Source organism: Caretta caretta, chromosome 11, assembly GCF_965140235.1.
Source record: "Caretta caretta isolate rCarCar2 chromosome 11, rCarCar1.hap1, whole genome shotgun sequence".
NCBI classification, from domain to species: domain Eukaryota; kingdom Metazoa; phylum Chordata; order Testudines; family Cheloniidae; genus Caretta; species Caretta caretta.
In genome coordinates this window covers 736,914-753,281 of record NC_134216.1, presented here as the reverse complement: position 1 = coordinate 753,281, position 16,368 = coordinate 736,914, and the positions used below count along the sequence as shown (strand labels likewise).

Sequence of the window (16,368 nt, the reverse complement as noted above, 5' to 3'; positions counted from 1 at the left end):
GCAGGAGCCGCGCTTGGTGCTCACTGCAGAGCGCCGGGAAATGTCAGATTTACATAAAATGATACAAACTCATTGGGAGAAACATGCATCCAATTACCGGCGCCCCTCGCTCCCCGGCCGGCCGCACTTCCAGCTCGCTGGATTTCACTTCCCAGCGCCAAACAGCCCTGGCAGGCAGCCAGCTGGGCCAGGCCCCTGCTCCCAGCCGGCCCAGCCCGGGCAGCGCCTGCCCGCCAGGGGACTGGCTGGGACTTGCCCCATGGCCCACTGGGGTGCAAGGGCCAATCCCACCACTGTACGGCCTGCGTGAGGCCTGGCCATCGGACCCCCAAGGCCCCTGTCGCTCTGCACTGACCCTGGAACACGCTGGGGAGCGGGTGCCTCCCGTGGGCACTAGGCAGGGGTTGGCCTCCCAGCACCCCGTGGCCGCAGGCGTCAGGTGCCAAAGCACGTGGGCCTCTCCGGGAGCTGGCGCCGACCCCAGGCTGCCAGCGTGGTCCTGCCTGCGTGGACGCCCAGCTGTGCCCCGGTCCAGCCTGCCGGGGGCAAGGGCCACGCTGCGCAGGGCTTCTCCCAGCAGGCCATGCCCAGGAGCTGAGTCAGCTGCCTCAGCGCCCCGGGCGCGAGTCGTGGCTCTGGCGACGCTGGGCAATGCCCTCGGCCTCTGGCCTCAGCTCCCGTCTGTGCAGTTTGGTGCGAGAGCCGCCTGCTGCTCCGGGGCGCGGGAGCTGGGTGAGGCCTGGGGCGATCGGCCCCGCGGGGCTGGGACCGGCTCTCTGCACTGCCCGGCTGTGGGCCGAGGAGGGGGCTGCAGCATGGAGCCCAGTGCCCAGCTCTGGGCACAGCCTGTGGCCTGAGGAGCTCCGGGCTGGCTGGGAAGGAGGCAGGAGCCCTGGGAAGTGGCGCTGGAAACTGGTGCAGCCTGGCATGGCTGGAGCACGGGCCCAGGCCGGGGGTGAGGGGCAGCAGAGGGGGCAGATGCCGTGACAAGCCCTGCTGGGCAGAACAGGGGGCTGAGGGTAGATGGGGAGGCTGGGAGGAGCTGGGGGCAGAACCCTGGGGGGCTGGGAGCAGAATCTGGTGTCACGGAGCGTGGGGGAGTCCCGGCCCTGCACCCCTCTTCCAGGGATTCACTGAGACTCTCAGCCAGCCAGTAAAACGGGAGGTTTATTGGACAACAGGAACACAGTCCAAAACAGAGCTTCTGGGTGCACCCAGGACCCCTCAGTCAAGTCCTTCTGGGGGAGCAGGGAGCTTAGACCCCAGCCCTGGGGTTCCCTGTGTTCCTCCACCCAGCCCCAAACTGAAACTAACCCCCCCCAGCAGGCCCCCTCCTGCAGCCTCTGTCCACATTCCTGGGCAGAGGTGTCACCTCCCCCTCCCCCTCCTGGCTCAGGGGACAGGCTCTCAGGTCTCCCCTCCCCAGTGAAACCCCCCTGCCACATTCCCAGGTCAACGGTCCCCCCTCCCCACCTGGGAGGAGAATCTGGGAGGCTGGGGGGGGCTAAGAGCAGAACAGGGGGCTGGGGGTCGATGGGGCGGCTGGCAGGGGCTGGGGCAGGACCGGGGCGACGGGTCGGGCTCAGAGGGGCCAGTACCTGCGGCCCGGGGGCGTTGGCTGAGGACTGTTAATTACAGGTGTCGCTTGGCTGGTGCCGCGCGTCCGGCTGCTCCCTGGCAGAGCCGTGTGGCGCGTGACGTGCTCCGTGATAAATTGATGTCCCGTTTAGCATCAATTTTCCCTTCTCCGGTGGCAGGCAGCCGCGCTAATGGGCTGGGACAAGTGCGAATGAACGAAGGGGCCCCGCGTGCCAGCCAGCATGCTGCCAGGATGGCTGCTTCGGGGCGCCGCGGGGCCGCACCGGGCTCTGCCCTGGCTCCTCGGCCCTGCTGCCCGCGCTCCACCCTGCCCAGAGAGAAGTGAGGGGCGCGGGGGCCCCCGGCTCCCCCAGTGCAGCAGGTTTAGCAGCTGCCTGGTTCCTTTGTGTCCAGGGGCGTCTGTGGCAGGCTGGGCGCCTGCCTGTGCCAGGCCCAGCACCCGCGGCGGGTTCAGCGCCTGGTGCCCGCGGCAGGGCAGGCTCTGAGCTGACGGGTGCCCGTGCACCAGGGTGGTCAGCGCGGGGCCCCGGGGGAGTGGGAGGGCTGCTGTGGGGAAGCCGGGGGTCTGGCCAGGGGTCCCCACACTCAGTGGGGGGGGATGACGGGCGGAGGGGGCTCCTGAGGCTGGAGCACCGGCCTGGGAGCTAGAAGTCCTGGATTCCATTCCCGGCTCCCCCCATCTCAGGGAGACCCTGGCCCGGGCCTGGCTTCTCCCTTCTCCCAGGTGCTAGGGGCAGGGGAGGGTGGTGTTGCCAGGCCCATGCTGCAGGCCTGGATCTCCAGGGTTTGCTGCCTCAGCCTTGGCACTGTCCCCGTGGGAGCCCCTGTTCGTCTTCGCCCCTGGGCCTAGCTTTTCACATGGGGAAGCCCTGCAGCCCCCCACCCTCAGAACGGCCCTCGGGGCTGCAGCCCCCGCGAGCTCCAGCCAGCCAGGGCAGAGGATTTCAGGCAGCCTCAGGCAGCCGGCTGGTGTCTGAGCGCCGCGGGGCGGACCCTGCCAATGCGCTGGCAGGTCCCTCCTGCAGCAGAGAGCCTGGCTCAGCCTGGCAACGCCAGACTTACGGCAGAGCAACCGCCCCACTGGACCGCGGCTGTCCACCCCCTCTGCACTGCGTCTTCCTGCCCGGGGAAGCAGCAGAATGAAGCGCCCAGCCCCGCGGTGCCCACCCCTTGGCTGCCAGTCGCTGGGGCTGCCCTCCAGTTGTGTGTTCGTTCCAGTCCCCTCTTGGTATGGTAACTGGGCCCTGGCCAGACAGGCCAACATTACCCTCTTCCCTGCAATGGGGAGCCATACCGAGTGGGGAAACTGAGTCACAGACGGTTTTCCTACAAATATTGCACAAATTCCCACCTTCTGCACACCCATTGCCTATTCTGGTCCGTGGGAGCCCCCAGCAGCCTGGCAGAGGGTGGGGGGGTGCACCCACCCAGAATATTGGACTGTGCAGTGGGGGACCTGTGACAAAGAGGGGGATTTTCTTGTTTTTTCCTTGTTTTTCAATGGTTTGCATGCAGAGGGGGTGGGCCTCAGTTTCCCTGGGTGTTACGGGTTTAACGAGGGGATGGGAGAGGGAGTTTGTTGGGACACAGGACCGGCAAGGGAACTTGGGACCCCGGCCAATGGCTTGGAGAACGGAGACCCCAGCAACTGGGGACCGGGAGTCCCAGCCGGGTCTGGCCAGCGGGAGGACAATGGGCTGAGAAGAGGGGACCCCGGTGACCTGACCAGCCGGGTCCAGCCAGAGGGGCCAGAGGACAGAAGCGGGGAGAGGGGGCCCAGGCGACTCTGTTTACGACCCTGTTTCCCTGGAGAGAAGACAGTGGATGGGGTGGGGGGGTGCTTGGGGCCGGGGATCTCAGCTGCCCAGCTGGTAAACAGGGGGGCTCTGGGCTGGAGGGAGGGGGCAGGTAGAGCCCCCCTGGGTGCAGGGGAGACTGGGATGTGCTGGGCTGAGGGGGGTGTCACGGAGTCCCTGGGCGATGCTCTGGAACTGCTCCCCACGAAGCCAGGCAGGACTCTGGGGGAGTCTCCTCTCTGGGAGCAGCCTGTCTGCAGGACACACAGCTCCCCCGGCCTCCCCCTTCCTGGGTCTGACCTCGGAGCATTCAGCCTCCTCTGCCCCTCCCTGCGCTTCCCACAGCCAGTCCTCCCAGGCGGGGTCCTGGGGGGGGCCAGAGGGTCCTGCCCCCCAAGTCCGCAGTCAGACATGACTCTCAGCCAGCCAGTAACACAGAGGTTTATTAGACGACAGGAACATGGTCTAACACAGAGCTTGTAGGTGCAGAGAACGGGACCCCTCAGCTGAGTCCATTTTGGGGGGCAGTGAACCAGAAAATCCTGTCTGCATTTCACTCCTCATCCCCAGCCAGCCCCAAACTGAAACTCCCTCCAGCCCCTCCTCCTCTGGGCTTTGTCCCTTTCCCGGGCCAGGGCCAGGAGGTCACGGGATTCCTTTGTTCTCCAACCCTTTAGCTCTCACCTTGCAGGGGGGAAGGGCCCAGGCCATCAGTGGCCAGGAAACAGGGTGTCGGCCATTCTCTGTGTCCAGACCCCTGCACACACCTGCCCTCTAGGGCTCTGCAATGATCATACACCCTTACCCCACCCCCTAGATACTTAAGAACTGCCTAGGGGAAACTGAGGCATCCCCACAATATTCAGAGGAAACATTAAGAACAGTCCCACTTCGTCACAGCCTGTCAGTGCATATGTGTGTGTGTGTGTGTGTGTGCCTGTCTGTGTGTGTACGTGTGTGTGTACACGTCTGGGCCTGTCAGTGCACGTATGGGTGTCTGTCTGTCTGTGTGCACACGGTGGGCGTTGTTCTCAGCAGCCCGGCTGCTCCCGCCCCGCCCCCCGCTCAGCTCCCCACTCCCCAGGCTGCTCTCTGGGGCGGGGGCTGCACGGGGAGCCCTGGCCCCTGGAGGAGGTGGGAGCAGGTGTGAGGATGTGACGCAGCAGGGAGGGGGGAGTGTTGACCTGGGGAGGGGAGACCTGAGAGCCTGTCACCTGAGCCAGGAGGGGGAGGGGGAGGTGACACCTCTGCCCAGGAATGTGAATGAGGCTGCAGGAGGGGGCCTGCTGGGGGGGTTTAGTTTCAGTTTGGGGCTGGGTGGAGGAACACAGGGAACCCCAGGGCTGGGGTCTAAGCTCCCTGCTCCCCCAGAAGGACTTGACTGAGGGGTCCTGGTTGTACCCAGAAGCTCTGTTTTGGACTGTGTTCCTGGTGTCCAATAAACCTTCTGTTTTACTGGCTGGCTGAGAGTCTCGGTGAATCCCAGGAAGAGGGGTGCAGGGCCTGGACTCCCCCACACTCCGTGACAGCAGGCCACACGCGGTGGCTCAGGACCAGGCTGTACCGGCAGGATCAGCCTCCCCCAGCAAATCAGCTGCTGCAGCTTGGCTGCATAGACTCCGGCTCCCCGCCTCCCTGCCCCTCAGAGGGCTCCCTGCCCCGCGCTGGCCAGGCCGGCTTGGCTTATGAGAGCTGACAGGATGGCAGCCCGGGCTGGGCCGGCTGCGGGCGGGTGACCTTTGCAGGGCTGTGGTAGCAGGGCCCGGGAGCGAGCTAGCAGGAGCATGAATCACACTCGCGTCCCCCACCGACGCACAGAGACCCGGAGGCGCAGGTCAGGGCCCAGCGAGCAGAGCCCTGCTCCGCCAGCCCCGCTCCGAGCCGCGGCCCTGGCCCGGTGCTCACTGCGGCGCCCACGCCGGAGCCGTTCCGCTGCCGGAGCCTCCTGGAGTGAATGGCCCCCTTAGCTTTAAAGTTTTATTAGCCAGCAGGCAGGTGGCACGCGGAGGAGCCGGGGGGGATTGTGCTGCCGGCCGGAGGCGCTCTGCAGGGACGGCACCAGGCTGATGGACCGGCCCTGCCCCTGCCAGCGTGGCAGACCCTCGGGCAGCCTTGCCAGCGAGTGCCCAGCGCCGTGCACCGCGAGGGCTCTGCAGCTGAGCCCGCCCAGAGCTGCGCGGGCTGGGGGGGGACGAGCCGCCACCGCACTGGGCCCCTCGCCTGCACGGCCTGGCCCCACTGCTCCGCTCCTGCGCCGGGGAGCCAGGGGTGCAGGGGAATTCCTCCCTGCAGCTCCGCACCGCGGGCCGCCTTGGCAGGGTCCTGTGCCGCGTCGCCACGGCGGGAGGCCCTGAGACGGTCCGAGGCTGGCGAGCCAGGCTGGGGCTGCCCCTGCCCGTGCTGCACCGCCTGGTCGTGCGTGGGGCAGCTGGTTCCAATCCTGTCTGCCTGTGTCCGGCTCCCTGCCCCCCAACCAGTTCTGGGGTCCCCCCTCGGAGCGCTTTCCCCTGCAGCGTCCCGGCCCCGCCCCGCTGTCCTGGGTGTCTCAGCACCGCTGCCAGGCTGGCTCCGGGCCTGCCCCCAGCGGTCGCGCCCGTGTTTTCACTGTGCAGCACCGGAGGGGGCGGGGGAGCAATCACCTGACGTTTAGCCAGGCAGCCCCGTCCAGAGCCCCCCACCCCAGGGCCCGCCTGGCCAGCAAGCTGAGCTCCCTGCCGAGGTCTGAGCCTGCCGCCTGCACCAGCCCCGGCTTGGCAGCCCCTCCCCAGGGCCGGGTGGTGCCTGACCTGCCTGCGCTAACCAGGAGACGCCAGCCCGCCAGCCAGCGCCCGGGGCCAGGGCCGGCCACACAGGCTTGTGCCCGGGCTGGGCGTCTGCTGGGCACGATGCGGAGTGAGCGCTGCAGCCGCGTCCCTTCAAATCGATCAGAATTAACGAGCGCCCGGCTCCCGGCCCGTGGGCTCGTGGCGCGGCCGGCCCCTCCGTGGAGCACGCGGAGCTGCTACTCGACGCTGGGGCCGGCGGCTGCCCCCTCGGGGGCCACGCGCGCACGTGGCAGGGCCCAGGACCGAGTCTGCCCAGGGGCACCTGCTGGCTCAGCCAGGCTCCCTGCATCCTGCCCCGAGCCCCGCGTCCTCCCAGCCGGGCAGCCTGCCAGCCTGGCCGGCTCCAGCCCGGCCTGTCCCTGCTCCCGGGGCGCAGCCCGCTTGGGGCCAGGGCTCCGCACAGCCTGGGCAGCAGGAGGGGAAGGCCCCGCGAGGGACGGGAGAGGTCCTGACGGGCAGGGGGGAAGCGCAGGGCCTTGCATTGGGCAGCACCCACCCCTGCAGGGGGCTGAGTCGATCCGACGCACTCACCCACTAGCTGGCTCTGTCCCGGGCAGCCCTTGGCCGAAGGGCTCCCAGAGCCGCTCAGTCTCTGTGGCTCAGGGGTGGGCGAAGCTGGCTGGGGGAAGCCGTGGCCCCGGGGGTGCTCAGAAGGGAGCCTGGAGTGGGCACGGGCTGACGCCCGGGGCAGGGAAGTGAACAGGGAGGGGCATTGGGCAGGCTGCTGGGCTCTGGGATTGCAGGGCAACAAACTCTGCCCATCTGAGGTGGCAGCAGCTATCCTGACCAGTCAGAGACAGCCGGGTACGACGGCCAGGCCGGCCCGTCGTCCGCCCTGGGTCAGGGCCCCGGGCCAGCGCCTGGCCCTCCACAGGGCGCTGCACTGTGCCAGGCCAGTCTCTAGTTGTGACAAAGCGGGGCTGTTCTTAATGTTTCCTGTGAATACTGTAGGGGTGCCTCAGTTTCCCCTGGCAGTTCTTAAGTCTCTAGGGGAGGTGGGATAAGGGGGTGTAATTGTTGCAGAGCAAAGGGCCAGGGTCCATAAATGGCCGACACTCTGTCTCCTGACGACTGATGGCCTGGGCCCTTCCCCTCTGCAAGGTGAGAGCTAAAGGGCTGGAGAACAAAGGAATCCGGTGCCCTCCTGGCCCGGGAAAGGGACAAAGCCCAGAGGAGGGGGGGCTGGAGGGGGAGGCAGTTTTGGGGCTCGCTGGGACATGGAGTGAAGGGTAGACGTGGGTGTCTGGCTCACTGCCCCCCCAAAATGGACCCGGCTGAGGGGTCCTGTTCTCTGCACCTACAAGCTCTGGTTTAGACCATGTTCCCTGTCGCCTAATAAACCTGTTTTACTGGCTGGCTGAGAGTCACGTCTGTGCAGCAGACTTGCCCCTCCCTCGACCACGGCCTGGGCTCCAGGAGGCCAGTTGTGGTCCGGGGAGCAAGGCAGGGCCAGCCCCTGCCCCGTGGGAGCGTGAAGGTCTCAGGGGTGCGGTGCCTGACCCCAGAAGCCAAGAGGGGCAGCTGCCGTTCCAGCCCCTCTCCACCACTCTAGGCACAAGCACCTAGCCATTGCTTGGGCCCCAATCAGCTGCAGGACCCCAATTAGCAAAGCCCCAGCTGTCACAAGGGCTGAATAAACTGACCTTATTTGCATAGACCCGCCCCCTCCGCTGAGGCACACAGCATGATGGGCCACTTGGCCCAAATGGTCAGTGTGCCTGGGGTTGGATCACAAGTCGCTTTGCCCTGGGGCAGGGTGGTGGAGGCTGGTAGCCTGGCTGGGGGAGTAATGGGCACAGAGCTGGGTTTGGCCCGGCCTGACCCTGGGGGTCACCCTCACCTGAAGAGCACTCGCTGAGCAGGGGAGGGGGAGGGGGCAGCTGTGATGTACTGTGCCATAAATACTCCTATTCTTCTCGCTGCGGGTTTGGTGCTGCCCTGAGGTCCTGGGGGGTTGGGGGCTGCTGGTGGCCTGGTACAGCCAGGCTCCCTGGGGGGTGAGTGCAGTGATGGGAGGGCACCAGCTGGAGACATGCCTGGGATGGGCAGTGAGATCCCTCCTGTTGGTGGGAGGCTGAAAAGAGACTGATGCTGGGCCTGGCCAGCGCGTGAGTGGGGTGCCCCGGAGCGGGGTGCTGGGCTCAGTGCGTGCACCCTGCAGGAGGCTGCCGGCCCGGCTCCATTGGCCTGCACGGAGGCAGGGGCCAGGCGCCCACCCCAGCCGGGTTTGGAGCTTTGCTGGTGGCATCGGCCGTGGCGTGAGAGTGGCTCTGACCCACTGCACGGTGCCCGGGGAGGGGGGGCGGCTGCCAAGGGGGTGCCCTAGCGAGGGGGATGTTCCCGGGGGTGCAGGATGAGGGGGCTGCCCCTGCTCACCCCGAACACTCAGCACTTGGTCGGCATCCTGCCAATCGCCCAGCTCTGGGGCGGGAGCATCGTGCCCTGGGACGGGGGGAGGCTGCAGCCCGGGGCAGAAACAGACCCTGGCTCCCCACCCCGGGCTGCGGGTGAGGGACAGGGGGCGAGGGCGCGGCATAGCTCGGGGCACCGCCTGGGCCCAGCGTAGGGAATCTGGGCACTGCTGTTGGCCTGGCCCCGCCTGCCTGGGGCTGCCCCACACTGTGTCTCTTGGGGGTGAGCCCATGGTGGAGGTTCTGGGGGGTGTCCCGGGGTCCCCGGGCGATGCTCTGGATCTGCTCCTCACGAAGCCAGGCAGGACTCTGGGGAGTCTCCTCGGGGAGCAGCCTGTCTGCAGGACACACAGCTCCCCCGGCTCCACCTTCCTGGGTCTGACCTCGGAGCCTTCAGCCTCCTCTGCCCCTCCGTGCGCTTCCCACAGCGAGTCTGCCCAGGCGGGGTCCTGGGGGGGCCAGAGGGTCCTGCCCCCCAACTCCACAGTCAGACGGGACTCTCAGCCAGCCAGTAACACAAAAGGTTTATTAGACGACAGGAACATGGTCTCACACAGAGCTTGCAGGTGCAGAGAACAGGACCCCTCAGCTGGGTCCATTTTGGGGGGCAGTGAGCCAGACAACCCCGTCTCCTTGTCCCCAGCCAGCCCCAAACTGAAACTCCCTCCAGCCCCTCCTCCTCTCGGCTTTGTCCCTGTCCCCAGGCCAGGAGGGCACCGGATTCCTTTGTTCTCCAACCCTTTAGCTCTCACCTTGAAGGGGGGAAGGGCCCAGGCCATCAGTGGCCAGGAAACAGGGTGTCGGCCATTCTCTGTGTCCAGACCCCTGCACACACCTGCCCTCTAGGGCTCTGCAATGATCATACACCCTTATCCCACCACTTAGAGGCTTAAGAACTGCCTAGGGGAAACTGAGGCACCCCCACACTATTCAGAGGAAACATTAAGAACAGTCCCGCTTCATTGCAGGGGGCAGGGCCAGTCCTCGCTCGTGCCAGACTAGGCCCCTGGCCAGCTCCTGAGGGGTCCAGCTTGGAAATGTGGGCTGCAGACCTGGGCCCTGGGGGTGTCCTGCAGTGCAGGGTGCGGGGACTCTGCAAAGATCAGCTGTGGGGGTGAAAGCAGAGCTATGTGCAGGGGGAGCAACCTCTGGCAGGGAGGTCTGTGCAGCGTGTGGGGCGGGGGGGCTGACCGGAGGTCTCTGTGCAGCGGGCAGTGGCGGGGGGGTACCACCAGAGCTGGGGGGGTCTGTACAGAGCAGGAGAATGAGCGGTGTGGGGCTGGCTGGGGGGTGTGTGTGTGCAGAGGACGACAGCGAGAGGTGTGGGGCTGGCTGGGGGGAGTGGGGGGCAGGGGGGTCTGTGCAGAGGAGGATGGTGAGCAGTGTGGGGCTGGCTGGGGGGGCGGGGGGGGGTCTGTGCAGAAGAGGACGGTGAGCGGTGTGGGGCTGGCTGGGGGAGCGGGGGGCGGGGGGGTCTGTGCAGAGGAGGACGGCGAGCGGTGTGGGGCTAGCCGGAGGGAGCGGGGGGTCTGTGCAGAGGAGGACAGCGAGCGGTGTGGGGCTGGCTCGTGGGGCCTGTGCAGGCCCTCAGGATGGGTGCAGGTTTCTGTGGCGTTTGCCGGGCTGGCTTTGGCCCGGCCTGTGGGTGTCTGGGGGCAGCCCTGCCCCCATGCCCAGATTTGGGGCCCTGCTCCGCTCTGGCCCAGACGGTGGCTTCCTGCCTCCTCTTGGGCAGCCCCGGCCCTGAGACGGGCGGGGGCCGTCGGTGGGTGCGGGGCCCTGCTGCGCCCCCTGCCCCTGGGCCGAAGGCTGGAGCTGCCCAGTGCCCCATGGCTCTGGGCCCGGTGAGACCCCCGGCCACGCTGGCTGAGCCGGCCCGAGCCCGATGCTGCGTTGCTCCGGGGCCTGTCGCCAGGCCCGGCGGCATTTCCTGGGGTTCCCTGGCCCCCTTGCGGGCGAGGGGGCAGGAACTTGGCGAGCCGCGATTGCAGGAGCCTGGCCAGCCCGGAGCCGAGGGAACCGCTGGCCCATGCAGAGCTGCAGCCGGCTCAGGCTCCGCTCCGCGCGGCATTAATTCCCGGGAAGGGGAGGGAGCCCTAATCCCTGACAGCTGCTGCTTCGCACGGATCAATAACCCTTTTCACTTTTCCCGCGGCTTGTTCTGCGGGGAGCGCCATCGATCGGGGCAGCTCCTCCTGCCGGCTTCCTCTCCCCTCCTCGCCCTGAGCGCGCAGCCGGCGAGGGAGGAGGCGGGTGGCCCGCGGCGAGGGCACGGCCGGCACGGCCTCGCGGGCCCCAGGAGCCGGAGGGTTTGCAGCTCCCAACTTTGGGAGCAGGAGCCGCACGGCAGGGAGGCGGTTAACGTCCAGGAGGATCCACGGCCGGGGGATTAGGAGGGGCTGCTCGGCTGGCTGGCTGCAGGCTGCCTCCGGCTCCCAGTCCCCGCTCCAGCCGCGGTGACTGCTCCTCTCCTGGGGCAGGAAGTCGTGGCAGGGGTGCCAGGCCCCGGCGGGCGAGCGGAGCTGCCAGCGAGCGGCCGCGCTCTCTGCTCCCCTTGGCATCACTTTGCCGCGGCCGAGCTGTTCTAACAAGTGGCTGGAGCAGCACTTTGGAGCTGGCCGGGGCTGGCGGGGCTCGGTTCGGTGCGGCCCCCTGCCCGGGGGGCTCCGGTCCCTGCCCGCCGCCTCTGCTCACGCGCCGGGCTGCACGGGGAAATGCCGGTGACATGTCTTGAATGATTAAGTGTTCCCTGGATTGTATTAGCACATGCTGCCTACCCGCTGCCTGTCTCTGCCGGGTCTTCGCCAGCGCAGGAAGGCAGAGGCCGGGTTATTTGACAGCTGTATTTGTGCTGATAAGCGAAGGCACAAGGAGACGATCGACTCGTGAGACAAGAGGGAAGCAGCGGCTGGGAGCGCCGGAGAAGGGCTGCGCTTCCCTTGGCATCGCCCCGCTCTCGCTCGGCGGGTGAGGTGTCCTGCCACAGAGGAGGCTCCCCCGTGCCCGTCCCTGGCTCTGGCCAGGTCCCCACGCCGGGGGCTAGCTCGCTGGCTGGGCACGGTGGGCGCGCCGGCCGCTCTGGGCAGATGCCAATTGAGATCGTGTGTAAAATTAAATTTGCCGAGGAGGATGAGAAGCAGGAGGAGGAAGAGGAAGGGGACAAGGAGAGCCTGATCGAGGAGCCCAGCCGCCGGCGCACCCGCGACCTGGCCGCCTTCGCTGGTACCAGCACCCTGCACGGCCTTGGCCACATCTGCGGGTCGGGGCGCCTGGGCGTGCGGCAGACACTGTGGGCCTTCGCCTTCCTGCTCTCGCTGGCCTTCCTCCTGTCCCAGGCCGCCCGCTCGGCGCTGCTGTACCTGGAGCGCCCGCACCTCGCGGCGCTGGACGAGGAGGCCGCCCGCGAGATGCTCTTCCCGGCCGTGACCATCTGCAACATCAACCGCTTCCGCCACTCCGCGCTCTCCGACGCTGACATCTTCCACCTGGCCAACATGACCGGGCTGCCCCCCAAGGACCGCGAGGGGCACAGGGCGGCCGACCTGCTCTACCCCGACCCGGACATGGCCGACATCCTGAACCGCACCGGCCACCAGCTCGACGACATGCTCCAGAGCTGCAACTTCAGCGGCGAGAAGTGCTCCTCCCGGAACTTCACCGTGGTGAGTCCCCGCCGGCCGCGGGCGCCCGCCCGGCCCCCTGGCGCCCGCCCGGCCCCCTGGCGCCCGCCCGGCCCCCTGGCACCCGGCCTCCTGCTGCTCCAGCCGTGTCTGGTGGAGTTTCCCTCCAAGTTCCCCGAGCGCCAGAGCTCTGTCCAGGGGGCTGAGCCACGCTGGGGGCCGGGCTCTGGGGCCCCCCGATGGAGGGACTTGCAGAGCCAGGGCCGGGGGAGAGCCGAGGGATCACTGGACGCCTTGGGAAGTTGCTGTTTCTTGCTGTGCTGGGAGAGAGCCCCCCGCACCGGGGTTGGCAGGGGGTTCGCAAGGAAAGACACCCCTGGGGTGCCAGGGTCATGTGTGCCCGGAGCGCCCAAGCAGGGGCTGCTCCCAGTGTGCCTCCGTCCCCCCTGGCAGCCTGCACGGCCCTGGGCTGGCCCCTTCCACGCCGGGGCCCGGGGCCCGGGGCCCGGGGCCCGGGCCGCCCTCCAGGTGCTGGTCCAGGCAGCGAGGCTCCCAGCCGGGCACCGCTAGCGGGGGTGCCGGCTCCGCTCTGGAGCCTGAAGCCCCAAATCCCCGCTGTGCTTTGGGGAAATCAATGTGCTGAGCGGGCGGAAAGCCTGGTGGGACCTTTGCCGCCCGTAATGACTCTGGAAATGAGCCGCTTCCCTCCTGCGGCTGCCACGCGGCCTGATTCCGCGCTCCCGGAGCAGCGCTGCCAGCCGCAGCCCGCGCCCGGCTCGGGGAGGGGAGCTGCGGGCACCGGGGGCAGGGCAGCGGGTCTCAGCCAGCAGCACGAGGCCAGAGCTGGCCCAGTGGAGATCCCACCTCTGTGGAGTGGGGGGGCTCCCCGAGGAAGGTGGGGGAGAGAGGGAGAGGAGAGGGGGGCTCCGGGGAGGGGGCCTGTGGAGGGCAGGGGGAGTGCAGGATGCTGCCCCTTTCCCTGCTGGGTGCCCGCGGTGGGCACAGGGGGGCATGGCCGGTCTCGCTGTTGGGCACAGGCATGAGCACAGGGCTGGGAGCCAGGAGCCCTGCACTCTGATCACACCCTGACTCTGTGCCCTGGCCGCGGGAGGGGCTGGGGGGCACGGACGCCTGGCTCCTCACTGCCCCCTCCAAGGTGTGTGGGTGGGGGGGTCCCTGGGCTGAGCCTGCTGAGGTGGGATCGAAGGCCGAGGGTCTGGAGTAGAATAGCTGGGGGACTAGGGGGCCAGAGGGAGGAGGGGTGGGCCTGGGGGCTGGCTGTGGGGCTGCCAGTGTGAGGTGGCGATGCCCGTCGCTGGAGGGCTTGGCTAAGCACTGGGTCACTTGGGTCCTGCTGGGGCACTGAGCCCTTCGAGGCAGACCCCAGACTCCCTGGGGACAAAGCCCTGGGCCCTGCTGATGGCAGTGTGGGGTGGCGGGGTTGCTGTGTGGGGCCGTTTCTAAGCAGGGTGCCGTGGGGAGGGACGGGCAGTGCCGAGGAGTGGGAGTTGGGGGCCCACTGGAGGTGTGGGGCTGGTGCCGGGGGGAGGGACATGCTGGGGGGAAGAGCCAGGCGCTGCTCCCCTCCCCCGCATGTGCTGGGATAGGCACAGGACTCCTGGGTTCTCAGCCGCGAGACCTGGTGTGAGCACATCCCAGCGGGAGGACGCTGGGGGAGGTGGATTGGAGCAGCGCTCTGGCCAGGAGCTGTGGGGCAGCCGTGGGGCTGGCGGGCTGGCCGGGCTCTGGCCCTGTGTGCTCTCCTGGGGGGGCAGGGCTGCCCCTCTCTATGCACGGGCGCTGGGCGTGCGAAATACCCGGCAGGACCCCGTGCTGCAGGCAGTGAGCTGGAAATCAGCCTCCAGCCCGTCACCGGCCGGGTTCTTTATGGGCCGGCACGGGGGAAAATCCCCGGCGTAAGCAGCTTCCAAGTCGTAAAGCCGGGCGGGCTGTAAATCTCCTGCGGGGGGGCGCGGAGCCGCAGCCAGGTTCCCTGCGGCTGGACTGCGGGTCCCCCTGCGCTCCAGAGTGGGAGAGACGCAGGGGCCCGGGCAGCAGGCCAGGCCCCGGGCCCCCACCCTTGCCTGCGCTGCCCCCCGCCCTGCCTGGCAGCTCTTCCCGGCCTTGGCGTGGGCAGCTGGGGGCCCGTGTCTCCGGTGGGGCCTGGGGTGGCAGGAGCAGGGGGCCCGTGGGGCTGGAAATCGTCGTCACGCTCCAGCGGGAGGTTTCCTGGGCTAGTCCTTGGCAGCAGCTGGTGGGGCGCTGGGCTGCCCCGGCCAGCCTGATCCGGGGCCCGGGGCCCAGTCCTGCCCCAGCCCAGCGCAGGGGCCCGAGCGTGTCCGGGTCAGGGCACAGCGGGGCCAGGCCCTGCGGCATGCAGCAAGGGTGGGGACACGCTGGGGAGGGGTTGCTCCCTGAGGCTGGCAGGGGCCGGTTTGGCCCCTGGCTGGTCGCCAGGCTGTGAGCGGGCACTGGGCAGGCAGGGGAGGGTCCAGTCTATCGATCTCTGCTCCCTGCCCAGCGCACCGGGCCCCTCCCCGGGGGCTGGCACGGCTCATGGCCCCAGCAGCGCCTGGAGCCTGCAGGACCAGCCTGGGCAGGGGCAGGTGGGGGAGGATGGAGGAGCCCCCAGCCCGGCTGCTGTCACCCCGTGCACCTGCCGGGCACGATCGCTCGCTCCCTCGCCCGCTCAGGGTGGCGGCTGTTCTGAAAAGCGAAATCCCTGTCAAAAGCCTTTTGTCTTGGCTCCGGCCCCGCGAACCCGGCCTCGGGGAGGCTGCCGAGAGCTGGCAGTGCTTCCTCCGCAGCTGGCAGGATCCCCGGAGCCTGGCACAGACCGGCCGCACCGGGCAGGGTCCTTTGAGGCACTGGGCTCGGCCCTGAGCCGCCAGGTCAGTGCCGGGGGAGTCCCCAGGGCCCGGCAAGGCTGCGCTACTCTAGCCGGCCGGGGTGGGGGGCGAAGCCTCCAGGATCAGGCAGCAAGAGAAGAAACTCAGCAGACAGAGCCAGGCACTGGGTCCAGGCCTATGGAAATGCAGGGGACAGCGGGGGCTGTGGGTCAGGAGTGAGGGGCACTGGCAGAGCTGGGGGCTGGCAGGGGGGCTGCAGGTGGGGAGTGAGGGGCACCGGCAGCGCTGTACGAGGATGCTGGTGGACAGAGGCATGGGGCACCCATCTGGGAGATCGAGGGTCGTCCCTGTGTGACGCTGGGCTAATGTAGTGCCCATCTTTAAAAAAGGGAAAAAGGAGGATTCGGGGAACTACAGGCCAGTCAGCCTCACCACAGTCCCTGGAAAAATCATGGAGCAGGTCCTCAAGGAATCAATGCTGAAGCACTTAGAGGAGAGTAAAGTGATCAGGAACAGCCAGCATGGATTCACCAAGGGAAGGTCATGCCTGACTAATCTAATCGCCTTCTATGACGAGATAACTGGTTCTGTGGATGAGGGGAAAGCAGTGGATGTATTGTTTCTTGACTTTAGCAAAGCTTTTGACACGGTCTCCCACAGTATTCTTGCCAGCAAGTTAAAGAAATATGGGCTGGATGAATGGACTATAAGGTGGGTAGAAAGTTGGCTAGACTGTCGGGCTCAACGGGTAGTGATCAATGGCTCCATGTCTAGTTGGCAGCCGGTATCAAGTGGAGTGCCCCAAGGGTCGGTCCTGGGGCCGGTTTTGTTCAATATCTTCATTAATGATCTGAAGGATGGTGTGGATTGCACCCTCAGCAAGTTTGCGGATAACACTAAATTGGGAGAAGAGGTGGATACACTGGAGGGTAGGGATAGGATACAGAGGGACCTAGACAAATTGGAGGATTGGGCCAAAAGAAATCTGATGAGGTTCAATAAGGATAAGTGCAGGGTCCTGCACTTAGGACGGAAGAACCCAATGCACCGCTACAGACTAGGGACCGAATGGCTCGGCAGCAGTTCTGCGGAAAAGGACCTCGGGGTTACAGTGGACGAGAAGCTGGATATGAGTCAGCAGTGTGCCCTTGTTGCCAAGAAGGCCAATGGCATTTTGGGATGTATACGTAGGGGCATAGCGAGCAGATCGAGGGACGTGATCGTTCCCCTCTATTCGACATTGGTGAGGCCTCATCTGGAGTACTGTG

At 67.3% G+C, this 16,368-nt stretch overlaps 1 protein-coding gene across 1 annotated transcript in view; it reads left to right on the top strand.

Annotated features, from left to right (window-relative positions):
* Window positions 1-10,783: 10,783 nt before the first annotated feature.
* Window positions 10,784-16,368, top strand: part of ASIC4 (acid sensing ion channel subunit family member 4) — a 67,050-nt gene continuing 61,465 nt past the window's right edge. The window contains exon 1 of the mRNA XM_048868721.2: window positions 10,784-12,293. Within this exon, the coding sequence (XP_048724678.1) occupies window positions 11,718-12,293 (576 nt within the window). The 5' untranslated portion in view covers window positions 10,784-11,717. The remainder of the gene's footprint in view (window positions 12,294-16,368) is intronic.